Genomic DNA, 26,399 nt, shown 5'->3' with positions numbered 1-26,399 from the left:
AAAATGTAAAACTATTTTTATTTACTGATTATACCATTGTATATAGAGATGATCCTAAGGAATCCATTAGTAACTACTGAAACAATTAAAAGGATTCAGTCAAATTTCAGGATATGCTATGGATTGAATGTTTGAGGCCCTGTCCCCTAAATGTATATGTTAAAGCCTAATCTCCAGTGTGATAATATTTGAAGGTGGAGCCTTTGGGATATAATTAAGTCATTAGGGCAGAGCCCCTATGGATGGGATTAGTGCTCTTATCGAGGTGGCCAGAGAACTAGCTCTCTCTCTGCTCTCCACCATGTGAGGGTACAATGAGAAGACAGCCATTTGGAACCAGGAAGAGGGCCTATCGCCGGGAACCAAATTGGCCTGTACTTCTTATCTTGGACTTTCCAGCCTCCAGAACTGTGAGAAATATATGTTTATTATTTCAGCCACTCATTCTATGGTAATTTATTATAACAGCCTGAACTAAGACAAGATACAGTATCAATGCTTAAAAATCATGAGGGAGGAGTTTGAGTTGCCGGGCGGCCACGAGGATCTGCATCCAAATGCGTGTGCAAGTCGAGATGTCGCATCCGTCCCCCCAAGTCAAGCCCTCCAACCCCAGTAACCCTCGAGTCTTCTTTGACGTGGACATCGGAGGGGAGCGAGTTGGTCGAATTGTCTTAGAATTGTTTGCAGATATTGTACCCAAAACTGCGGAAAATTTTCGTGCACTGTGTACAGGAGAAAAAGGCATTGGACCCACGACTGGGAAACCTCTCCATTTCAAAGGATGCCTTTTTCATCGAATTATTAAGAAATTTATGATTCAGGGTGGAGACTTCTCAAATCAGAATGGGACAGGTGGAGAAAGTATTTATGGTGAAAAATTTGAAGATGAAAATTTCCATTATAAGCATGATCGGGAGGGTTTACTAAGCATGGCAAATGCAGGTTGCAACACAAATGGTTCTCAGTTTTTTATCACAACAGTTCCAACTCCTCATTTGGATGGGAAACGTGGTGTTTGGCCAAGTAGTTAAAGGAATAGGAGTGACAAGGATATTGGAAAATGTGGAAGTGAAAGGTGAAAAACCTGCTAAATTGTGCATTATTGCAGAATGTGGAGAATTGAAGGAAGGAGATGATTGGGGAATATTCCCAAAAGATGGCTCTGGCGGCAGTCATCCAGATTTCCCTGAGGATGCGGATATAGATTTAAAAGATGTAGATAAAATTTTATTAATAACAGAAGACTTAAAAAATATTGGAAATACTTTTTTCAAATCCCAGAACTGGGAGATGGCCATTAAAAAATATGCAAAAGTTTTAAGATATGTGGACAGTTCAAAGGCTGTTATTGAGACAGCAGATAGAGCCAAACTGCAACCTACAGCTTTAAGCTGTGTACTGAATATTGGTGCTTGTAAACTGAAGATGTCAAATTGGCAGGGAGCAATTGACAGTTGTTTGGAGGCTCTTGAAATAGACCTATCAAATACCAAAGCATTGTACCGCAGAGCTCAAGGATGGCAAGGATTAAAAGAATATGATCAAGCATTGGCTGATCTTAAGAAAGCAGAGGAGATAGCACCAGAAGATAAAGCTATCCAGGCAGAACTGTTGAAAGTCAAACAAAAGATAAAGTCACAGAAAGAGAAAGAGAAGGCAGTATATGCAAAAATGTTTGCTTAGAAAGCATTCAGTTTTGCTTATTGTGTGTTGTGTAAATGCAATAAGAAAATGTAAAGTTTTTTGTCTATTAATATGATCCCTAATGTGTTTCTTTTGACGCCTTAGTTCCTTATTGTTTACAGTTTAGGAGTACTGATAGGGGTTCATGCTTAATAAACGTGTCACAATACAGTCAGTAAAGTGGTTTTGTTTGTTTCTTTGAGATGGAGTCTTGCTCTGTCACCCAGGCTGGAGTGCAGTGGCATGATCTCGGCTCACTGCATCCTCTGCCTCCTGGGTTCAAGTGATTCTCCTGCCTCAGCTTCCCAAGTAGCTGGGATTACAAGCATATGCCACCACGCCTGGCTAATTTTTGTATTTTTAGTAGAGATGGGGTTTCACCATATTGGTCACGTCACGCTGGTCTTGAACTCCTGACCTCGTGATCTGCCCCTGCCTTGGCCTCCCAAAGTGCTGGGATTACAGGTGTGAGCCACCATGCCCGACCAAGTAAAATGTTTTTAAAAATGGTTATCTGCATTATTCATAAAGAATAATGGTGTCCAGTCTTTTTAAACTTGTAAAGACACATCTTATTGAATAAAGAGATGACAGTTTAGTTTGTAAAAAAAAAAAAAAAAAAAATCATGAGGGCTCAATCCCACAAGACTGCCCTGCACTTTAGATGCCAATTACAAGTTCCAGGTTATGATCTGTACTTCTAACAGAACAACTATAAATCTCGTTCAATTAATTTGCTGAAGAAGCTCACAGAACTCAGGGAAACACTTCACTTACATTTACCCATCTATTGGAAAGGATATTACAGAAGATACAGATGAACACCCAGAAGGAAGAGATATATTGGGCAAGGTATGTAGAATGGGGCACCAGGCTTCCATGCCCTGTTCAAGAGAGGCACCCTTCAGGAACCTCCAGGTGTGCAGCTATCCCAAAGCTCTCTTAACCTTGTTATTTTGGGTTCTTATGGAGGCTTCATTATGTAGATATCATTGGCCATTGGTGATCGATTCAACCTTTAACTCCTCTCTGCTCCAATCTTCTAATCATGCCCTGGTCTTTCCAGTGAACAGCCCACATCCTGAAGATATCTAGGGTCTGCCAATCATCAGTCATCTTATTAGCATACAAAAGACACTCTTATCGCTCAGGATACTTCAAGGGTTTTAGGGGCTGTATGCCAGAAAAGGAGATCAAAGAGTAAACATATATTTCACAACATCACAGTGAATAATTCCATTTACCATAGCATCAAAAAGAATAAAATAACTTAGAAATAAATCTAACCAAAACTACAAAACATTGCTGAAATAATTTAAAGAAGATCTAAATAAATTCCAAGATACCCAGTGTTCATAGGAAACTCTGTTCGTGGGAAATTATGTCCTCTGGAAACTCTGTGTTCAGGGATTGTAAGGCAATATTGTTGAGATAACAATACTCCCCAAGTTTATCTACAGAGTCAGTGCAACCCTTATCAAAATCCCAATGGTCCTTTTGTTCAGAAAAGGAAAAGACAATCCTAAAATTCATATGGAGTCGAAAGCGACCATGAAATTAGCTGGGCATGGTGGCGCACGCCTGTAACCCCAGTACTCAGGATGGTGAGGCAGGAGAATCGCTTGAACCCAGGAGGCGGAGGCTGCAGTGAGCCGAGATCGTGTCACTGCACTCTAGCCTGGGCGACAGAGCAAGATTCCGTTTCAAAAAAAAAAAAAAAAAGGGACCATGAGTAGCCAATAAAATCTTAATAATATTTTCAGAGAAATCACACTTACTGATTTCAAACACACTGCACAGTTACAGTAATCAAAAAATAAATGTGGCTCTTGCATAAGGATAAATAAAAAACATGGTTTTCGCATACAATTCTATGAGATAGAATTAGGAGTCCAGATATAAGCCTATACATCTGTAGTAAATTGATTTTCAACAAGTATGCCAAGACAATTAAATGAACTAAGAATTGTCTCTCCAACAGAAGGTACTGAGACAACTGGATATCCGTGTGCAAAAGAATGAATTTGGTCCCCTTTCATCACACCATGTCTTCATCACACCATATGTAATAACTCAAAATGGGTCAAAGACAGAAATATAAGAGTTAAAAACAAACAAAATTTTACAAGAAAATATAGGGGTACATTTTCATGAACTTGGATTTGGCAACGTTTAGTTAGATGTGACTCCAAAAGCACAACCAAGTTTTAAGCTTTTGTGCATCAAAAATACTATCAAGAAAGTGAAAAGACACCCCACAAAACGGGATAAAATATTTTCAAATCATATATCTGGTAAGGTTCTCCTATCCAGAATTTAAAAAGAACAATTAACAGCCCTGCTACAAACAATTCAATTAAAAAATGAATAAAGCACTTGAAATAGACATTTCTCCAAAGATACACAAATGTCCAACAAGCACACAAAAAGATGCTCATTCTCATTAGTCATTAGAGAAATGCAAAATAAAACCACAATAAGATACCTCTTCATACCCACTAGGATGGCTGTAACGATAAAAACGATGGAATCATTTCTATAATGTCTTTCTCCACAGATTTATGATCTCACAAAATCCTGTTTTAATTATAGCAATTGTTCTGAGTTATAAGTTTAGTGTCTAGGTTATTCTGTTCAAGTGAACAGAATAACTCATGCGAAAGCACAATTTACAGGTATTTAAAAATTAAACGTCTGAAGATAGGAGGCAACGGCAAAATTATGAAAAATCCTAATACTGAATTTTATGAAGCTACTACAAAACATGTTCTCAGAAAATATCTAAAAAAACTGAGCAAATGTTTATTCTATATGCAAATAGGCAGGGCATGAAAGTGCGTATGCAAAATTATCCAAGCTTTGTAAGAGCTTAGAAAAAAGGAAAAGGAAATCCTGAGTGTTATTATTTCACTGTGAGCCCTGGAAAATGGGAGGCCGGCTTACAGTTATTTTCTCTTCATGCCAATTTTCTGAATTTTACAGTGTCAATATTGTGCATGCAATTATTTTGCAATCAGGGGAAAAGAAAAGAAATCCTCAAGAAGTTAAGTCTGGGAATGACAAGTCAGTAAAAATTACGTAGATTGGGTCAAGATGGCAGCCTGAACACTGAGCACTAGCGCATTTCTCTTGTCCTACAACAAATCCCCTTCAATGGCGGGTGGGGGGACGCGGGGAGGGAGGGAAAAGGAAAGTGCCAATTCCGGAAAGGTGGAAAGCAGATGGGGCAGGGGCGCTGGGAGTTGAGGTGAGGTGGGGGGAGGGGGGAGTGCTAAGCCAGGGGAGGTAAACCTATGCAGTGAGAGAGAGGTGGTTGTGGGATCCCCAGCTTCTGATTTGGGGGAAGCTGAGGGACCGAGAGCCTAAGAGCACCTTCCACGCCCAGGGCTGTGGTAGAGGTTGGTGGGGGAGGAGCGCCGCGCGGTGTTTGGCAGGAAGAGGAGGCCTCTCTACTGGCCGGAAGCTGCGCTAGAAAAAGAGGGAGGAGACTGCGGCTCGGCAGCGACTAGAGCGAGTCGGATGTGGCAGAGGGGCTGCGGCCGCCGCAACTGCCACCGCCAACAGGAAGGCGGAGGACGCAGGAGCCAAGAGCAAGGGACGCCGCCACGGTCCTCTTCGCCTGCCCCGCCGCCCTCTTAGAGACACTCCTTGCCTACGGATCATCCTCTCCCAGCTTTTGCAAGCACCGGGCTGCTAGCCCGCTGATATTCCTTCTCTATAGGCTCACTGCTGAGGCTACGGCGAGGTGTCCGATTTGGGCACTTGAGGCCCGCAATCCGGGACGGTGGGGAATCTGCGCCTCCTGGCCGGGTAGTGTTGGAAGCAGGGCGAGGGGAATGGGGAAATGCTTCCTATTTTACCGAACCGCAGATCTCTTGCTCTAGCTTAGCCAGACTGAGCTGGGGAGGAAGGTTACTGCAGGCATTCAGCCAGGGTGCCTTGATTTCCAGCTTTGCTATGTAGCTTTCGGGAAAAACGGGCGTGGGTGTACGGGGTGCGCTGATTAGGAGAAAAAGGTCTCCGTGTTATGCACTGATTTTGTTAATTTCCTTTCTCGGTCCACCTGGCAACTGTGCTCCTCCACGCAGGCATGAAGACCCCGTTTGGAAAGGCAGCTGCAGGGCAGCGGTCTGGGACAGGCGCTGGCCACGGCAGCGTGTCTGTTACCATGATGAAGAGGAAGGCTGCACACAAGAAGCATAGGAGCCGACCCACCTCCCAGCCTCGGAGGAACATTGTGGGCTGTAGAATTCAGCACGGATGGAAAGATGGAGATGAACCTCTAACACAGTGGAAAGGAACCGTTCTGGATCAGGTACCTGTAAATCCCTCTCTGTATCTTATCAAATATGATGGATTTGACTGTGTTTATGGATTGGAACTTCACAGAGATGAAAGAGTGTCATCACTTGAAGTCCTTCCTAATAGAGTTGCATCATCTAGAATCAGTGATACACACTTGGCAGAAATAATGGTTGGCAAAGCAGTGGAACATATTTTTGAGACAGAGGAAGGTTCCAAAAATGAATGGAGGGGGATGGTCTTAGCTCAGGCACCTGTCATGAACACATGGTTTTACATTACCTATGAGAAAGATCCTGTATTATATATGTACCAGCTCTTAGATGATTATAAAGACGGTGACCTCCGCATCCTTCAAGATTCCAATGATTCTCCTCCCGCAGAGAGGGAGCCAGGAGAAGTCATAGACAGCCTGGTAGGCAAACAGGTGGAGTATGCCAAAGACGATGGCTCCAAGAGAACTGGCATGGTCATTCATCAGGTAGAAGCAAAACCCTCTGTGTACTTCATCAAATTTGATGATGATTTCCATATCTATGTCTACGATTTGGTAAAAACGTCTTAGAGATCATCTTGAAATTTGCCAATTATATGAGACTCTAAATCTGTAGACACAAAAAGTCTTGATTGCTTTCCAGTTTGTAAGAACCATCTTCTCCCTTTTTGCACGTTTTGCTTGGCAAAAAATTGGAACTTCTGCCCTCTCATATGTTTTTGGAAGAAACCTTTTGCCCATCTGTCCAAGCTTTTCACTGGTTCCTGTCCACAATTTAACTGTTTAGTGAGAAGGGTGAAACCTGACATCCATTGGCTCATACTTTTTTTTTTTTATCTTGGGTGGTGTTAATAGATTAAAGGTAGCTGAACACCTCTCACCTCATTCTTTTTGGCACTTGGACTCTACACTCATTGAGGTGTGAAGCTTGCTGAGATACCCCATGTGACTGGCTGGGTAAGTGTCTTTGCAATCTCAAATCTCCCCCAGGTGGCTTCAAAAATCTAACTTGGGAAAGAGTGGGAAGCCCATTTTGGTCTGTTGTTCAAGTTGCATTCTCAATTCTAACTGTACTAAAAGTAAGGTTAATAATTTTGCTCTCTTTCTGGTTCTTTCACCTATTGCTCACCTGTTTTAGATTTAAGAAGGTAATTACTTTGCATTTTAGTACCTAAGCATAGGCTGAGAAACTTTGCAAAACTGATAAGAAGACAAGCATTTAGGGACCAAACTCCAAGTGGAGAGATTCAGATTTCTGGTGGAGCTTAAGTGAAAGGTTTTAGTCATCAGTGGCATTAGGGTCTCTCTTGTCTCCAATAGCTCTGGCTGGTATCTGCAGACATGGAGTGGGTTTTAACTGATACAAGCTGTGCAGGCAGACTTTAGCACAAGTAGTCTTTGCCAGCCCAGAGGAGCATTAAGCCAGGCTCTAGCTAGAATCCTCAGTCACAAGGCAAAGGCTGAGTTTGGCAAGGGTTGACAGATCTGTCCAGAACCTCAAAATGAAAGAACAGAAACCTAGAATCAAGCTGAGATACAGATTTCTTTGCTGTGCTAAGAAAGACTCAGAAGTTTTAGATTTGATTCTTAGGAGACTTCAGAGTCCCAGCATATTAAGTGGGCAAGGCACTTGTGAGAACCAAGAATGGCTGAAAGCAGGCTATACTTCCTTGCAGGGACTGGTGGGCTCATCTATTGTGGTATCCCAGCAGAACTTGGAACACAGTCAGTGGTAGGTAATCTGTAGGCTTAATCATGTTTTAAGTGCTGGCATTGGTAGATAGAAATCTAATAGATTTTTGTTAGTGTTTTGATTTTTAACTCTATCCTGTTTCTTGGCTGTCCCTAAGAAACTCATATGCACATAAGGGTGAGTTCTACTGTGGCAGAAAAGAAAACAATGGAAGGGCCTTTGAGCTTTCCATTATTAAAGAGGCATTGGTGGAGGTTAACCAAAGCCTAGGAAAGAAAAGTTGAAATATAAGTATGGTTTTTGAGAGAAGCACCTGGCCAAAACCAATGCTTTCTCACTGGGGTTCTCACAGAAGCTCCATAGGAGTAACAGCCTAATAAGGCCATGGACTTCTGCACATTTGGGGCTGGGACTCAAGGCAGTACAATCATATTGGGACTGTACTGCAAGATATCTTCCAAATTAGTTTAAGTTCACAGGTCATGGAGTCCAGACTACCGGCACAGATTGGCATCCTGCTGAGGATGAAACAAAGAAGATATTCTCTTTTCTCCTATGTTTTATCTGTCTACTCTTGCTTATTAATGCCACTAAGTGTCTACTATGATGTTTGACTGACAACAGCAATGTGAGTCTGTATTGCCCTATGTTCTAAGTCCTGGGGTCATACATTTGCTTTAAAAAACTGTTCTAGTGTGTGGGGACTAGTGTGCTTTCTAATTTTTTTGATGTGAGGTTGATATTGTGATAATCTTATGTCTTATTGACCCTTTGGACTCTTTAATATGTATGATATGCAATTGTGGGGTTAGATTAATTCAACTCCTGAGGTCCTGAAGGAACTACACCCAGTCAAGAGGAAGACAGCCAAGGCTGCAGCTGCTGAAGGAACCCCATATCTGGGCAGACATCTTTGTGAGATCTATATGGCTGAAATGAGAAAAACGAGAAATTGGAAAGGCAGAATTTTGGATGTTAATTCTTTTGGACTTTGAATTAGAAATTTAATTTTGAGCAGTCCTTTTTCCCTTGGAGTTTAATAGTTGATGGGGTGGGGGCGAGGTCATATAATTCAAACTAAGGCATTTTTATTATGTTGTTGATATTGTATTATTTGGAGTATTTTAATGCTATCTTTGGGAGTCATTGTATAATTGTTGTCAGCTATGTCAGGAAATATGGCTGGACATAATTGTAAATTAGGGCTACAATTGTGATCAAATTTTCAGCCTAGGGTGTAATGTAGCCTTGGAGTTAATTTAATTACTGTTCTATTTTGACTTATTTCAGAGCCTCTTGGGGGCAAAAACAGAACTGCTCACCAATCTTACATTGATGGGAGCAGAACTTTTCTAACATACTGTTGGACTCCCTGGAAGGGGACAGCCACAGCCCTGTTTGTTGACCAGAGTCTTGAGCGTTAACCATTGTGGCTTAAGAGAATGAAAATGTACAAGGGTGTGATGGGATCTATCCTCTTCCTCTCTCCATGCTCCTGACTCAAGAAAAGGAAAAGACTTGCATCTCTCAAAAATGTTTGGAAGAAAGTTCCACCTATCTTCTCTTACACTCATTCAATCTTATGCTTGGGAGGAGGAATAACTCGATGAGATTGAGAAAATTGTTATAATGGATAGGCAGCTTAGGCGGCTCTTGGATCTTGAGTTTGTTCCACACAGCAAGATGTGGGAAAAACTGCAGACCTTCACTACGTGGCTGGGTAAACATCTGCTTTGTAGACCCAACTATCTCTCCTTGGGGTGGGGGATCCCAAAGTCCTTAGACTTATGGTAGAAGTTCATTTCAGCCTCAGGTCCAAGCCGTATTCTCCAATCCAGCTGTATCAGCTATAAAGCTGGTATCTATTTTTATTCTTTTTTACAGTTTTAATATATAAATTGTTTTTTAGAAAAATAACACATGCCTATGGTAAAAGTCAAACAGTACAAAAGGGTATACAATTAAAAAGTCTCTTTTCCTCCTTCTCACCCCTGGCCTCAGTTCCCCCGTCCCATTTTCAAAAAGTAACAACTGTTACCAGTTACTTATGTATCATTCCAGAGATATTCCATGTATTTACAAGCATATTGTGTGTGGGTATGTGTGTATCAGGTTTTTTTTTTTTTTTACACAAATGGTGGCATACTATACATGCTGTTCTGAATTTTGCTTTTTTCACTGAACAATATATTAAAGCTGATATCTTAATCCCTATTTGATTTCTGTGTATATTTTTTAATTGGTTCATAATCTGGAAGGGAAGGAGGTGTAATTAATTCAAACCTTCAAACCCTAACCCAGTTTAATGAAAACTTACATGACCCTACCAACCCACAATTTCTGCCAGTCCAATTTTTCTCGATAATAGAATGTGAAATATATGTGAACATAATATATTCTGTGAGAGGAACTTCTTGAGAGAGGCCAATATATTTTTACTGAGGGAAATTAAAAGGAAAACCAATTTATATTGAAGCTGTGGGGAAAGTTAAGGTACTATATAATTAATCCAGAAACGAAATGAACAATTATTTATCTACTGCCATATGCAAATTCATATTTATAGCTTTGATTTGCCTTTTCTAACAGAACTTGCCTGCATGTAACAGGAAACCCATTTCAAACAGGCTTAAACAGTTACCAAGCATTGATCAATATAAATTAAAAAAAAATCCAGAGCTCAGATGGGCTTCAGGCATAGTTTGAATTGGGGCTCAGGATCAGTGTTTATGATTCTTTAGGATTTTCCTTCTGTGTGTCAGTTTCATTCTCAGGCTGTGTTTTCTTATGGTAGCAAAATTGGACCAGCAGTTCCAGGCTACAGCAGTCCAATCTAGAGAAAGATAGCCTGTGTCCTATGATGTATTCTCTGCTGGCTTAGGTCAGATACTTTGATCAATCACTAAAATCTCAGGGATGAAATACACTGATTGGCTTAGCAGGTCATGTGTTCCATCCCTAAACTCTCTACGGCAGTGGTCCCCAATTGTTTTGGCACCAGGAACTGGTTTCATGGAAAACAGTTTTTCCACAGACAGGATGGGTGAGGGGAAGGGGTGGTTTGGGGATGATTCAAATGCCTTACATTTATTGTGCAATTTATTTCTATTATTATGTTCTAATGCATAATGAAATAATTATATAACTCACCATAATGTAGAATCAGTAGGAGCCCTGAGCTTGTTTTCCTGCAACTAGACCGTCCCATCTGGGGGTGATGGGAGACAGCAACAGATCATCAGGCATTATATTCTCATAAGGCACATGCAGCCTAGATCCCTTGCATGCACAGTTCACAATAGGGTTCATGCTCCTATGAGAATCTAATGCCACTGCTGATCTGACAGGAGGCAGAGCCCAGGTGGTAATGCAAGTGATGGGGAGCAGCTGTAAACACAGATGAAGCTTCGCTTGCTTACCCACCTGCAGCTCACCTCCTGCTGTGCGGCCTGGTTCCTAGCAGGCCATGGACCTGTATTTGTCAGTGGCCCAGGGGTTGGGAACCCCTGCCCTAGGATGTATCTCTCTGGAACCAGGTGGATTTCCAGTAGAATCGAGGGCTTTGGGGAAATGAAGAATGAATGCTATTCACCAATCACAAATATCTAGTATAGCTTCTTCATTTGAATACCTAGCATCCATGGACACATTTCTTCCTACACATCCTCTTTCAAAAAATGCCACACATAAGTGTGATAAATTCATGTCCCCAAAGGAGAAAAACTTGAAGTCTTATCCAGTTACTGCATTTAGCAGTAAGTTCAAGATCCCTAGTTGATATGCAGCCATCTTTAGATCCATCTTCCTATCAGTCTGGTCATCTATACTTAAATTATAAACTACTCTTCTCAACACACCCAATATACAGTAGTGAGGAGATAACCAGAAAAATATAATCAAAACTACCATTTGAAAAAGGGAGGAAATAGGAAACAATGCATAGTAGTTTCTGGTCCAAAGCATATATCATAACCTGTTAGACAAGGACTACCTATCCTAGCAGTTGAGTGACTCTTTTGGTCAAATACCTCTTTGTGTTCTCTGAGACGTTCTCCCTTGGAGGCATATCTTGGGTGGATGCCCTTTTTGGGGGTTGAACTGGTCATTCTATTTCATCTTATGCTACTTCTTGCACCTGGGGGTTGAACAATCGAAGGTTTTTTAATTATTGGCTATAATTAGAGATTATTTAGTACAGTAGCTCTCAAACTTTAGTACACATCAGAATCACCTTGAGAACTTGTTAAAATACAAATTTCTGGGGCCCTCTTACAGAGATTCTGATTTAGCAGGTCTAGGGTAGGGTCCACGGGCTTATATTTATAACAAGTTCCCACATGAGACTGATGCTGCTGGTCCTGGGACCCCACATTGAAAATCACTGATTTATAGGTGGCAATTGAGTGAGGTCAGAGTTATTATTTCCTATACTTGCCTGATAAGATTTACCTGGAGCAATTGTTAAATATAAATTGCTGAGCCCTATCTTAGATGTAATGAATCAAAATCTCTTGGGAAGGGACCTGGGACAGCTGTACAAGATACCCCAGGTGATTCTTTATCATCAGTAATGATTAGGAAACACTGATCTAGAAAATTAGGTTTTTCTTGCCCCTAGTCTTATTTCCTAATATGTCTTCCATCTGCTTGCCCTTGTTCTCACTAAGCTTAATTTGGGGCAAAAAACTTGGCTTTTCAAATCATACAAAGTTCCAAATTATCCATGTCTCTTTCCACTGGGATTTCACGAAACCAGTGACTAAACTAGCAAAGTTTTGTTTTCTTTCACTGTTTTCAAATAAGCCCATTTCAACAATGGAGATGGTATGCTTGATCTTGGCCTAAGAAGCACAGATCTGAGGGCCACATGCTCCTCAAGAAAGGATGGAATAAGCGAAAAAAACAATAAAGTCAGCTGATTAGACATTAATTCCAGCTTTTACTAGCTCTGTACTAGCAAGTTACTTAATCTTTGTGAGTCTATTCCTCTTCTTGATAGTGAGGGTAACACTCTTTACTCAGTTCTGTTTAGAAGTATATGAGAAACTATATCCTTAGCATGTAGCATTGTACAGCACAGATGCTTAATAAAGGTGAATTCCCTTTAATTCTCAAGAGGGTAAACCACATGTCCTTTTGGTTAACCTTTATATTTAGCAATGCTCCAGTGACATTTAACTAGTGAATATAGGTCTAGAAATTCTATTACTGAAATGTGAAAGAAATTATTTAAATAATTCTTTAGATGTACATAGCTCTTTTAATCTCTGCTAAGAACTGAGTTTGTTTTCCCAGAGAGCTCGTTAATCTTTATAACAATACTGGACAGTTAAGAGAGCAGGGTTATTATCCTGAATGCAATCATTCATTCATTCATTCAGCTACTTTTTGATGCATTTGCCCGATAGTCATGAATGAGATAGATACTGTCCATTCTGTCAGGGAGCTTACATTCTCATAGAGGGGAGAAAAGCAACAAAGATGTAGACAAATAACCTAAATAACCTGTATGATTTCAGAGAGTGATAAGTTGTATGAAGAACAAAAAGGCAGAGCAATGGATAGAGATGAACTGAAATAAGGGAACTACTTCAGCAAAAGGTTTTCAGAGGAAGGCCTGAGTGGATTAGCAAATAACTAACGAAGCCAGCCCATGCAATGATTTGAGGAAGGAGTGTTCTAGAGAGGAAAAAACAAGTTGAAAGGCTGGAATACCTAATGTCATTTATCCATAGCTATTAATTCAGTAATGTGTTTAACATTGAAACCTAGGGCCTGTGATTCTTCTCTACTGTTCTGCACAGCTAACACTATACCTCTGTTGTTTTCTGGTATTTTTTTTTTTTTTTGGAGTTTTTAAATATGGTTTTTGTTTGTTTGTTTGTGAGTTTCGTTCTTGTTGCCCAGACTGGAATGCAATGGCCCAATCATGGCTCATTGCAACCTCCACCTTCCAGGTTCAAGCAATTCTTCTGCCTCAGCCTCCCTGAGTAGCTGGGATTACAGGCAGGCACCACCACACCTGGTTAATTTTGTATTTTTATAGAGACATGGTTTCACCATGTTGGTCAGGCTGGTCTCGAACTCCTGACCTCAGGTGATCCGCCTGCCTCAGCCTACCAAAGTGCTGGGATTACAGGCATGTCCCACCGTGCCTGGCCTTAAATATGTTTTTCTGTTGCTATCCTAGAAAGCAAGTAAAGTAGCTAAGAGGTCACTGATTAAATGGAAATGGGGCAGATTTCTTCCTCTACCCCAAATCTATGAAACAGGTACATAACATAAAGTTGAAGGTCACATATAATGTAATGAATGTGTATACCTATTTTTCTGGTTACATTTTCAAGCATATACTACAAGACATTTGCATTATTAGTTTAAATCATTTGCCTTTGGAGGATGTCGGGATGTCAGTAAACATTTGTTGGACACCTAGTATGTGCTGGGCACATCTTAATCTTCACAGGATACTGGAAGCTGAGTGTTACTACCTCCATTTTTCAGATAAGGAGATTAAGCTTAAAGAGAAAAAAGAAACCAGGGTCACACAGCTAGTAAGAGTGCTGGACTGAAACTAGGTCCCTTGATGCCAAGTAATGCTCTAATTATCATTTTTTCCTAATATTTGCATAAAGAAATGGGAAAGAAACATTAGCACCAAGGGAGAAGTGATTCATAGCTGTGATTTTTCTCCATGACTCATTCATATTCTTCCCTCTCTATCACCCTCTTTCTACACACACTTTGTTCCTACTGTTAAATTTACTTTATTCATTCATTTGTTCAACAAATGTATTCAGTGCCTACTTTGTTCCAGGCACTTTAACTAGGCATTTGGGATATTTCATGAACAAAGAATTCAGTGATGCCTCGTGGAGCTTACATTCAAGCAAGGGGAGGCTAACACTAAAAAAAAACCCCAAACAAACAAACAAACAAAAAACATAGTAAATTATGTGGGATGTCAAAAAGTGATAACTGTTATAAAAAAGAAAATTAGAACAAGGTAAGAGGGAAGGGAAGTGGTAGATCACCATGGTAAATAGGGAGATTGGGGTGGACTTCATGGAGAAGGTAATATTTGAGCAAATAAATGAAGGAAGTGAGTTAGCCAAGCATATATCTAGAGAAAGAGCATTCTAGGCAAAAGGAACTACTAGAGGAAAGGGCCTAAGAGATAAGTGTGTCTTTGGCATGTTCAAAGACTAACAAGGAGGCTTATTTAGCTAGAGCTACATAGGTGAAGGAGAAAGACACAGGAGAAGTCAGAGAGGAAGTAAGGGTCTAAATAATATAAGGCATTTTTAAGACTTGACATTTACTCCGCATGAAATGGGGAGCCTGTCACAAGTTGGGTTTTCCCAGGAAACAGACCCAGAAACAAAGTTAATCTTGTAGAAAATTTATTAAGCAGTGCCCTTGGGGTCAATACCTGGGGAATAAATGGGAAAGAAGCAGGAGCACAAAGAAAGTGAAGCTCTGAAAAAGACTCAGTGACAGTGTCAACCACACCCACAGGAAGCTTTGGAACTAGAATGGCCGTTCAGAGTTGGGGTAATATTTACAGGCCTTTCAACCCCTACACTAATCACTCTTTGGATGTGGGCTGCCCCAGGAAGGGATGTAGCCTTGGACAAGGTTGCTTTCAGCACCTGAGGCAATCTCTAATGGGGGTGAGAGCTGAAGCAGCATGATAAGTCCATCACTGAAGCATAACCTGGGTGTTGCATCCCATGTCCACAAACCCACTGTGGATTTTCAGCAGATAATTGACCTGATTTATGTTTCTAAAAAATCTCTCTGCTGTTTTAAGGACGGGCTATAAAGGAGAAAGTGAGGAAGCAGGGAAACTAGTTAGAGTATCGCAGTATTCCATATGTGAGATTATGATATCTGAGAGGTAACAATGGAGGTGGTGAGAGGTATTTAAATTGGGGGTATATTTTGAAGGAAGAGTAAGTAGAATTTTCTCACAAATGTAAGGAAAGAGAGGAGTCATGGATGGCTCCAAAAAAAACTGGGAAGATGGAGTTGCCACTGATAGAGATGAAGAAGGCTGTGGTTTGGATGGGTTCTAGGAAGAGGAGAGGCTAGGAAATCAGTTTTGGACAAGTTGAGTTTGAAGGTGTTTTTAGGACATTAAGTGGGGCTGTTGAGCAGTTATTGGAGTGTGCAGTTCATGGGAGAGGTCTGACTAAGCTGGATACATAAGTTGGAAATTTCTCCATGTAAATGATACTTAAAACCATGGGAGAGTATGAGATCACCCTAGGGAGTGGGTGTACATAGAGAACAACAGATGACCATGCACAGAGCCCTGGGTCTTAAAGAGATCAGAGAGAAGAGGAGACAAAACAAGAGACTGAGAAGTCACCATCAGTGAGGTAGGAGGTAAACGAAGAATGTGATGTCTTGGAAGTCCTTTTTGGTTTCCCTCCTCCCCGTAAATCTCTTTGTGACAATTTTTTTTTTCACTTAATCTCAAATGTCAGCTCCTCCACTGTATTTTTTTGCTTTACAGCTCCTTTGAATAAACCTGCCCACCACCAAGAACCTATACATGACTTTCTTTTCATTGTATCAAAGTAATGTGTCCACCGGTGTGAGCACCAGCAACTCACTTCTTCCTCAGACATCTCTAAAGCTGGAAAGATTTTGAGGGACAGTATGGTTTCCTTCACCCCACCCCAATGTTATGAATGAGACCAGGAGACCAACAGCAAACATCTGGAAGGTAAGAGGTTATTTTTTTAATCTCCTGTTTGCACCCTATAACACAGCAGAAAGCAAATGGAATGGATGGAGCAAGTGTCACAAAACAGTGCCTTTGTGAACGAGAGAGAGGGGAGGTGGGCTCTGAAAGCCTAACTCAAAGCTTGGTTGACTAATTAAAGAAGGAAATTAGAGGGCCGCGCTGGTGTGTGCCTGTAGTTCCAGCTGCTGGGACGGCTAAAGTGAGAGGATCCCTGAGTGCAGGAGTTGAAGTCCCATCTGGGCAACATAGTGAGACCTCCATCTCTAAAAAACTAAAATAAAAGAAGGAAGTCAGGACCAATGAAAGGAGAGCCCTAGTTAACCTACAGCTCTATTATATCAGTCCTCTATTACACATACATAGCCAAGCACCACCCAGATGCTATCATTCGGTGATCTGCCTCTTCTTACCAGCATTTAGTATGGAACACAAAATATTTCTCGTGCAGATGGCCTCAGCGAGGTCCCCAGTAGTCAAGCCCCACCCTGGCATAGTACTGACCTTGCAGAGCCTTTGCTCATCACACTCACTCAGGTCTATTGAAACTGTTGATTCCCATGGGTATCTGTTGATTTATTATTTGCTGAATATTTGTTGATAACTGTGGATGTTCGTTGGCTTTAGGGCCTCCGTTGCTTAAACACTGAAGTAGACAAATCACTGCGCACAAACTATCAGACTCACCCACACAGTAATTCAAATGGTACTTGGCCCACTTCTTTCCAAAACCTCAGACACTTGGCATGCTATCAGTTACCCTGTATGAGATTGTGACTGTTTCTTAGGAGATTCCATTCTGCATGGGAAGAGAGAAAAGAACTGAAGAGTAGTGGGATGGCTGGGGGAAGGGTAGAGAATCTCAAAGTTTTCTAATCCTCACCTCTTATTCCTTCTCTCTCACTCTCCTTTTTCCCCTCATTCACTAAAATGTGAGTACCCTGCACACATGAGTACCACCAGCTGGAGGGCACGAAAAGAACAGATGTCTCAAGAGTGACTGTTGAAAACTTATCACCCTGCACAAGGAAAGGCAGGTTTTGGAATAAATATTAACATATCAGTATTGTCTGAAATTGACGATGCCTTTTAAAGTGGATAGTTTCACAGAATGAAAATGCAGTTTGTAATTTTCCTTGACAAATGGGGTCACTAAACTGCATGACAGCATTACATAATTTGCCTGGAATGAAGACCACTTTTTCAGCCCAGCATTCAAGGCCCTTCATGATCTGGCTCTTTTCTACCTTTGTAGCTTAACTATTTACTACTGCATTATTTACTATGACTCCCTGGTCCTTATATTTCAGGCCATTTCCTTCAACAGTCCAAGTTGTTTCAAGTCTCTTGGTTTTTGCACTTGTTTCTCCTGCCTGGAATGCGCTTCCTCTCACTGCGTTACCTGGGTGGAAACAGGACTTACTTAAACATTTCATATCTGAAGTCTTTACTTAATTCCACAGCTTGGTCGATTGATCACTCCTTTGTACTCTTATATCTTTTATCCCTTTGTTACAGTATTTACTGGTACCTCCTGTTTCCCCAGAATGACAGCTTCTCTGTGATCTCTTCAGAGGCAACAGCTGTGTGATTGAATTCCTCTCTATATCCTAGACGTTGCCCAGCACGGACAAGGTTCTTTCTGGGGCATCAGAAAGTACTTTTTGACTAACTGATTGGCTGAGAGAAGCAATGCTGGCCCTGGGTATTTTCTTCTCAAGACAAGTAGAAGGGATTTGCCACGAGGGTCCACAGAAGCACTGGAGAAGAGAACTGAGGTGACAGTAATAATCTTATGGCCATTCTTTCAGATGATAACTTCCAGTGCTTCTGTGAGGTCAGATGTTTGCCTCCCTTTTCTCATAAGAAGAAACTGAGAAGGGAAGTGGCAGGTCTCCCAGATCCCCCAAGCCAATCAGCAGTGGGGCTGGAACTCCAACCTTGGGCTCCCAACACCAGACCCTAAACTTCCTGCTCCAGCTCCCCTGAATCTGGGCAGAAGTTATAGCTCAAGCCTGACCTGGATGCATTCAGGATAAGGGGTTTCTCCATATGTTGCTTCTGGCCCTGAGAATGCCATCATGATCCTGGATGGTCCGTGATGCTGTCCAGGGTGAGCCCATTTACTCTGAGAGGATGTAGTACCTCTCCAAGTAACCATGGAGTCAAGTGTCCATCTCTGGACAGCCTCAGGACAACAAAGATGTTTTCTCACCCATCACCTAGCTGTACATTGTGAACAAACTCAGAGGGAAGCAACAGATAATGGAGAACCTTCTTGCTCCAATTCTATCATCTATTGCCTGTGAGACATGAGGAAGTCAGTCAACTTATCTTCCTTTTGGACCCATTAATTCCTGAAACAAAATGAAAGGCACAGGGAATTGAGGGTGGGGTATGGTACTGACAAGCCATGCACCTCACAGGCTTTTTGTGATGCTCTAGTCATGTAATGAGCAAAGAAACACTTGTGAAGTGCAATGGGATATGTAAGTGTAAAAAAATGTTACCATAAATCAGTGAGTGAATATTACTCTTGCAGGAAAATGCAGATAGGAAATAAGTATAAAATCCAGAAACCAGTTTAATATCTGCAGTGCTCACCTATGCCATGATAGGAATTATAAGAGAGTTTAGAGCTGTAGTTTTGGGGATTTGAAGCTGAGGAACTTTTTATCCATTGATAAACTTTACCTTAATAATGTCATAAATCTGGACCTTTAGCTGGCCACCTTTGAAAGTATATAGAGAAGATACGCATAAGAATAAAGGTACCCACAGGGGGAAACCAAATCACAAAATGAAACAAACAAACAAAAACTTTATCATAATTATAACATTTGAATCTGCAGGGTTTTTTTGTTTTTTTTTTTGTTTTGTTTTTTTTTTGAGATGGAGTCTCACTCTGTCTCCCAGACTGGAGTGCAGTGGTGTGATCTTGGCTCACTGCAACCTCCATCTTCAGGGTTCAAGTGATTCTCCTGTCTCAGCCTTCCAAATATCTGTGACTACAGATACCAGCCACCACCATGCCCGGATAATTTTTGTATTTTTAGTAGAGACGGGGTTTCACCATGTTGACCAGGCTGGTCTCCAACTCCTGACCTCAGGTGATCCGCCCACCTCGGCCTCCCAAAGTGCTGGGATTATAGGTGTGAGCCATTGTACCAGTCCTGAATCTGTGGATTTAGAGAGACTTTAGGCCTCTTCTTCCCTCTGTTTGTCCAGTATTATTAGTCAATATATTGCTTTCATTTTCTGGCACTTACAAAAAAAAAAAAAATTAACTAATATGTTTCTTTTTTTTTTTTTTTTTTAATTTTTAATGCCCGTAACATTCTGTACCAGGAGAGGAAATGCCAATTTGTTACTTAGATGTACAGAAGATTGTTAACTGGGTATATGGAAATTAAGAACATAAGCATATACAGACAAGGACTGGTGGTAAGGACAGAAAAACAGAATTTAAGAGCTGTGTGGGCCTTGAGATTATCTAGTCTCCCTCCTCATTTGTAGAGTATGAAACAGGTCCAGAGAGTGGAAAGGGTTTAAAGTAACTGTAAGGTCCTATAGGAGTCACATCTTAAATCAGTGTGTCTGACTCCCAAGCCACACTGCTACTGCTGCTGCCTCTTCTCTTTTGTCCCTTTTTTTTGTGAAGGAAATTAAAAAAGAGAGATATTTTTAGTTCTTATTTTATTCCAACCCCATTTTTTTTCCATTGTCATTGAACTGTAGTTGATATGTCCTTCCTATTAGTTTATTTTTTCACTATATATGTATCCCCAAAATATATATTGTTTTTGTGTTTTAAATTTTTACCCATATCATGTACTATGCCAGTATTTTTGTATCCTGCTTTTTTCACTCTATTTTTGTGACCTTTTCATATGGATATATAAAATGCCATTTTGTGGCTGTACTGCAATGTATATATTCCCAAAGAATGAATATTTAGGTAATTGTCAATTTGGGATTTTTTTTTCTTTCTTTTTTTTTTTTAGTTCTTGTTCTAAAATATCCTTAAACATTTCTCCTTTTGCACATGAGTTTCTGTTGTGCATATGCCTAGAATTGCTGGGTCATAGGGTGGGCACATCTTTGATTTTGCTAGAGAATACCAAACTTCTCTTCAGAATAGTTACATGGGTGTGTCAGGTGAAACCCGAATCTGCTCTGAGTACGTCACAAGATTTAGTGAGGATCCAAGCAGAATGAGAGTGTGAAAACACATGTGAAGTTGTTGACAGTGCTGTGTCATGAATTGTGAAGGGGCAATTTTAAGTCAGTGTATGGACAACAATGATCATAGGTAGACACTGGATGAATGACCAACTTTTCCTATGAACGAGGTCTTAATTTTATCTACATTAGGACCATGTCCAGAGAATCAGCAAAAATGATTACATTTAATTATGTCTTCATGTTTTGTGAGGGCTTTAGATCTGATATAAACATACAGTACAAAATCCTTTTTAGTAAAGCTGGAAGAGACATAATAGCATCAGTTTCGAAGCAGAAAATCAGCCCTATACAAATTCTAAAGGCCGGTTGTAAACTGGACATGTTTTAGCATGGTTTAGAATGTTTTCAAAGAAAACTAGCACTATGCCTTTGTCTCTGAGAAAAATAGATAAATGAGTCAATTATGTATTTACAGTTTAATTCATATTCAGTTATATTTTGCAACTTAAGAGGCCACTAACAGAAAAATAGAACATAAAAAAATAAATCTCACTTGGAATACTGGTTGTTTTGTTTGCTGCTTGGTTCTTTTAGTGTCCTTTCCTTTTTGCTGTGTTTTTGTTTCTAGGTTAAGATGGTGGCAAACTGATGATGCTTCATCTACTTTTACTCTCTCACTGAATAATCCATGATGGACTGGAGAATCTCAATGATTGGTTCACCATACTCTGGCAGAAATTCCTACTGACTGCCATATAGGTAGGGCTTGACTAAGAAACTCTTGGTAACCAATGCAGACTCAGACCTCTTGAAAAAAAAACCAGCAGGGCCAAGCTGGATAAAAGCCAAAATTACTATGTTTGCCAAATTACACTGTCAGGTTTTGTAGAACAGCTAGGACTCTCATATACCTAAAGATTGTGAAAAGATGTATAGAGATTGCTGAGGTTGTAAATATATGTTGTGTTTAATCTAACACTGTAATCTACAATGGCCTTTCAATGAAAGTTTAAGGAATTTGGAATCTGTTCTGCAGGCAGAAGGGAAAGTATTGATGATTTTGAGCAGTGACAATAGGATCAGATGCATGCTTTAAAAGGTCTAGAAGTATAAAGGGTATATGTATATTAGGGCTGGAGTGGCTGGAGGCTGGGAGACAAACTTATTGCAAGACTCCACATAAAATCATATTTACCTCACTGAGTCCTGTCCTCAGGTAAATACTGTTAATTAAAAGGGTTTCACCATTTATAGAGCCTTCAGATTATTTATCCTTAATGTTATTATCCCCACATGTGCTCATGAACAAGCCTCTCAGATCTTCTGCTCCCGTCTTGTGATGGTAGCATGTTCCTGCTTCTGGTGGTGCTAAACCCTGGGCAATCATCTGTCCTAGGAACAGCTGTTCTTCATGGGTGACTGCTGTGAAACCAACAGCATGGCCTCTTTTCTATTTAATCCTAAGAGTGGGCATAAGGTAAGCATTTGTAAGATTTTACTGAAAGTATTGGAGTATAAGAAGGAAAATGCTACACTGAATATAATTATAACTATTCAGGCACAGACCAATCCCAGAGTCTCTTACCAAGTTGACTCTCCTGTCTGTCTTCCTTTTCTGCCTTCACTTGGCTTCAGACAGCTCACCTTCCAATCACTGGAAGTGTTTAGAGCATCTCCACATCTCTCCACAAGGTGGAGATCAAGGCCAAATTTTTCACCAGCCCCAGATACTGGAAGGAGTATTTTTTTCTTCATTCATAATCAATGTAAGGACTGCCTTCTAGGTCTTTATTTCATATTCATACATTGAATCTGACAGTGGCAACATATTACCTTTAGAGGAAATTCTGTCTATGCCTAAAGCAGTGTGGTCTAGCTTTATGGTTTGATTAAAGACAATCACAATATCCAATATATTTCCTATATCACATGTAGGCCATCAACAGTCGGATCAAGGTTTGGCTATGTCAAGTCCAACACAGCTCCTAGGCATCAAATGATCATAAACTCTGGAGGTTCACTCTCACTCGTGGCACCTGTCTTAAACCGTTTTCTGTTGCTTATAACAAAATACCTGAAAATTTATTTAAAAAATAAAGTTTATTTCTTACAGTTCTGGAGGCTGGGAAGTTCAAGATTGAGGGGCCACATCTGGTGAGGGCCTTCTTGATGGTAGAAACTCTCTGCAGTCCTGAAGTAGCACAGGGTATCACATGGCAAGGGGACTAAGTATGCTAACATGGTAGCTTAGGTCTCTTTTTCTCTTCTTATAAAGCCACCAGTTCTATTTCCATGATAATCCATCAGTGGATTAATCCATTCACAAGGGCAGAACCCTCATGTTCCAATCACCTGTTAAAGGCCATACCTCTGAATACTGCCATATTGGAGATAAAGTTTCAACATAGGTTTTAGAGGGAATATTCAAACCATAGCATTTCCTTTCTGTGTATTTGTGTGCACACATGTACACGTTTGTAGAGACACAGAGAGAGAGGACTAGAGAGGCAGAGAACGCATATATACACCTGTACATTAAATCCATCTATGTACACATATATGAAGTTGTAAAAATGGAACCATAGTATATATCCTCCTCTATAAATTTCTCCACTTAATAGAACGTGAACATGTTTGTAGGTTCTTTTATACACAGTTACTTCTTTATATAGTATTCCGTTGTGTGAATAAAGCATAATTTATTTAGCAAATCCTTGTTCATATATATTGGAACAGTTTCCAAACTTTGGTTATTATGAATAATGTCACCAAGAACATTGTCATACACATATAATGTGTACTCATACATGAATTTCAATAGGGTGACCTGTTAATTCAAATATTTATTTATTATCTTTCCAGGTAAAATATTGGGTAGGTCCTTTGGAGTTCTAGACTAAGTTTGAGGTTACAGAAGATATGCTCAACATCCTCCTTTGACCTGGTCCCAGTTTCACCATATTCAATAGATGCTTTATAGTCTCTGGTAAGGAGGTATACAATTCTCTGATTTTATTACAGTTTTTAGGGAATTTTATTTTGTTCATTTCAACAAGAAAAATTACATAAATAGGTAACAGCTCCACTCAAAGCTGTGTTTTAAACGAACAAAATATTGGACTTTGTGAACAAATGTGGTACTTTTTCTTTCTGTAATTATTGGCTATCAATCTGATTTTACTAAATCTATACTGACAAATTTAATTTGGTCCATTTATTTGAGTTTAAAGATTATTTCATACTCTCCCCAGTGAAACAGTCATGGGCCATTGCTATCCTAGCAGCTTCCCTCAAGAACGATGAGATAGTCTTCTCTTCCCTCTAGAGCATAAATTTCAGTGGCAGGTAAAACTGTTTTAGCATCAGTATGCTCACGTCTTCCATGATACGTTTTTCTTCCCTACTAAATTGAAAGTTTCTCTAAGTTACCATAGCCACTCACAAGTTTTTCTCTACCTAACTGAAGTTGCCATCTTCTGCTGATCATTAGGACATTAACTTTTAGAATCATTTCTGTTTTAACCTCTTACTTTGAAGGCAGCCTTTTAATTTCCTCAGAGAAATTGCAATGGAACGAAAATTTGTTCTCTTTTTACATATGTACACTTTTATAAGAGATGTAATATTTTTAGATAAAATGTTTAATTAATGCAAAACCATGTCTCTAACAGTGTGAAGGTTATAAAGATTAATAGTAGTAGAAATATCCATGTACCAATCACACAGAATAATTCTAGTCAGATATAGTTTTTGTAAGGACAAAAAAGAAAATAGATCTAAAGATTTACAGTTTAACGAAGGTTAGTTAGATAGGACTCGCTCCATACTTATTCGATTCTCCATTTTCCACTGAATTTCCTTTCCAAACAATGTACAGTATTCTCAATATCTATCAAAACTCCATAAAAGTTATGATTCCCAATTTATTCAGACTGTCCACCAAGATGTTTTCTCCCAAGCATCGCATTCTTGAACCAAGCGATTAAAGACTTGGACTGTGACACAGTTTTCATTCTGAGAACTATACACATCAGTATAATTACCTTCCCCTCCCATTTACTACCCTATAAGGGGAATCCCTATGGCCTTAGGCCTATACACACATCTAGGAGCTCTAAGGACTAGGAAAAGTTAAAAATGAACCATTCAATAAGGTAGCTCTTCAGACCCTTCAGTGCCTACCACGACGGGGAACAATTCCACAGGAAATGGATTAGGCAGAGTCATCCCAAACCTAAGCTGTCTCTACCGGCTACAAATAAACTGTGGAGTTCCAACCCACGCTAACCATACAGCCATACCCCGGGCTTTCATTCTCATAAAAGACTAAACTACTATAAACCCAAAATACAATTCTAAGGCCCCCCCAACCATCTGAATGGACATCCTCCTCTGCCAGGGCACTCTAAAATTTAACCTGAAAAACTGGTTCAGGATATGACAGAAAGTGAGGGGGTCGGACCTGCCTCATTATACCCTCCAACATTAGCATAAACACAGACCTTAAGTATGATAAGAAATATTCTAATGTATTCTCTCTGAAGCCGGGCTCCATCAGGATGATGAAACTTTGGTGTCTACAATCTCTTACTATAACCCAGACATTGCATTTTATTGATAATAACTCAACCAGTTGCCAATCAGAAAATTTTCAAATATACCTATAAATTGAAAGCATTCCCCGCTTCCAGTTGTCCCGCCTTTCTGGACCGAATCGATGTGTATCTTAAATGTATTTAAATGTCTCATGTCTCCCTAAAATGTATAAAATCAAGCTGCACCCCAACCACCTTGGGCACATGTTCTCAGGATATCCTGAGGGCTATGTCACAGGCCATAGTCACTCATATTTGTCTCAGAATAAATCTTTTCAAATATTTTACAGAGTTTCACTCTTTTCCTCCACACTGTGCCCCCACTCACCACAAAAGCACAATCTCCCGGCTGTTACTGGAAGGTTCCCCCAATTCCCAGATGGAAGGAGGCCAGGAGAGACCAAAATTTGAGCTAATTTGTTAGTTCTCACCCATTTGCCCCCATCCCGACCTCTGCCCTATTGGTTGTAAGGCAAATTTTTGTTTGTTTGTTTGTTTTCCTTGTCAGCCTCCTAGAAACCCTGCCCGCTGCCTAGACAGAACCTATTTATCAGGACAAGGGAATTGCAATGCAGAAAGAGTAATTCATGCAGAGAGGCTGTATGGGACACTGGAGTTTTATTATTACTCAAATCTGTCTCCGCAAGCCTTCCCCGGGATCAGAGTTTTTAAGGATAATTTGCTGGGGAGAGGCTCGGGAAGTGGGGTGTGCTGATTGGTTGGGTTGGAGATGGAATCATAGGGGGTAAAAGTGAGTTTCTCTTGTTGTCTTCTGTTCTTGGGTGAAATCGCAGAGCTGGTTGATCCAGATTACCTGACTCAATCTAGTTGAGCCAGATTACCAGACCTGGAGTGCAGGGTCTGCAAAATATCTCAAGCACGGATGTTAGATTTTGCAGTAGTGATGTTATTCCCAGGAGCAATTTGAGGAGGTTCAGACACTTGCAGCCAGAGGCTGCATGGCCCCAAACCATAATTTCCAATCTTGTAGCTAGTTTGTTAGTCCTACAAAGACAGACTCAGACTGGTCTCCAGGCAAGAAGGGGTGATTTGTTTTGTTTTTCTTTCCCCTTCGGGAAAGCACTATTATTAATTTTGTTTCAAAGTTGAACTATAAACTAAATTCCTTCCCAAGGTTAGTTTGGCCTATGCCCAGGAATGAACAAGGCCAGCTTAAAGGTTAGAAGCAAG

General features: G+C 40.3%; 1 protein-coding gene and 1 pseudogene across 7 annotated transcripts; both read left to right on the top strand.

Moving 5' to 3' along the window:
• Window positions 1–522: 522 nt before the first annotated feature.
• On the top strand, window positions 523–1,702 carry LOC105536447 (annotated as a pseudogene). The gene has a single exon (XR_001005593.1). The product of XR_001005593.1 is annotated as a peptidyl-prolyl cis-trans isomerase D pseudogene (transcript).
• Window positions 1,703–5,093: 3,391 nt separating this feature from the next.
• On the top strand, window positions 5,094–24,281 carry SPIN3 (spindlin family, member 3). Of its 6 annotated transcripts, XR_001005592.1 has the most exons (6): window positions 5,094–5,496; window positions 5,775–6,001; window positions 16,198–16,410; window positions 22,010–22,090; window positions 22,249–22,379; window positions 23,476–24,269. XR_001005592.1 is itself a non-coding variant. In XM_011975861.1 (3 exons), exons 2-3 carry the CDS (start codon window positions 5,777–5,779, stop codon window positions 6,551–6,553), a joined length of 474 nt encoding a protein of 157 aa, XP_011831251.1. In that variant the 5' UTR covers window positions 5,094–5,496; window positions 5,775–5,776; the 3' UTR covers window positions 6,554–9,890. The 6 variants fall into 6 exon arrangements, 4 of the variants coding, with proteins under 4 accessions (XP_011831251.1, XP_011831247.1, XP_011831250.1 ...); XR_001005591.1 differs by lacking the exon at window positions 22,249–22,379 and having other exon boundaries at window positions 5,157–5,496; window positions 23,476–24,281; XM_011975861.1 differs by lacking the exons at window positions 16,198–16,410; window positions 22,010–22,090; window positions 22,249–22,379; window positions 23,476–24,269 and adding an exon at window positions 6,305–9,890.
• The last annotated feature ends 2,118 nt before the right edge of the window (window positions 24,282–26,399 follow it).

This window comes from Mandrillus leucophaeus, unplaced genomic scaffold (genome assembly GCF_000951045.1).
Source record: "Mandrillus leucophaeus isolate KB7577 unplaced genomic scaffold, Mleu.le_1.0 Scaffold1590, whole genome shotgun sequence".
In the NCBI taxonomy this organism is placed as follows: Eukaryota; Metazoa; Chordata; class Mammalia; order Primates; family Cercopithecidae; genus Mandrillus; species Mandrillus leucophaeus.
The sequence above is the reverse complement of the archived record's forward strand: the minus strand, read 5'-3'. Positions and strand labels throughout refer to the sequence as shown.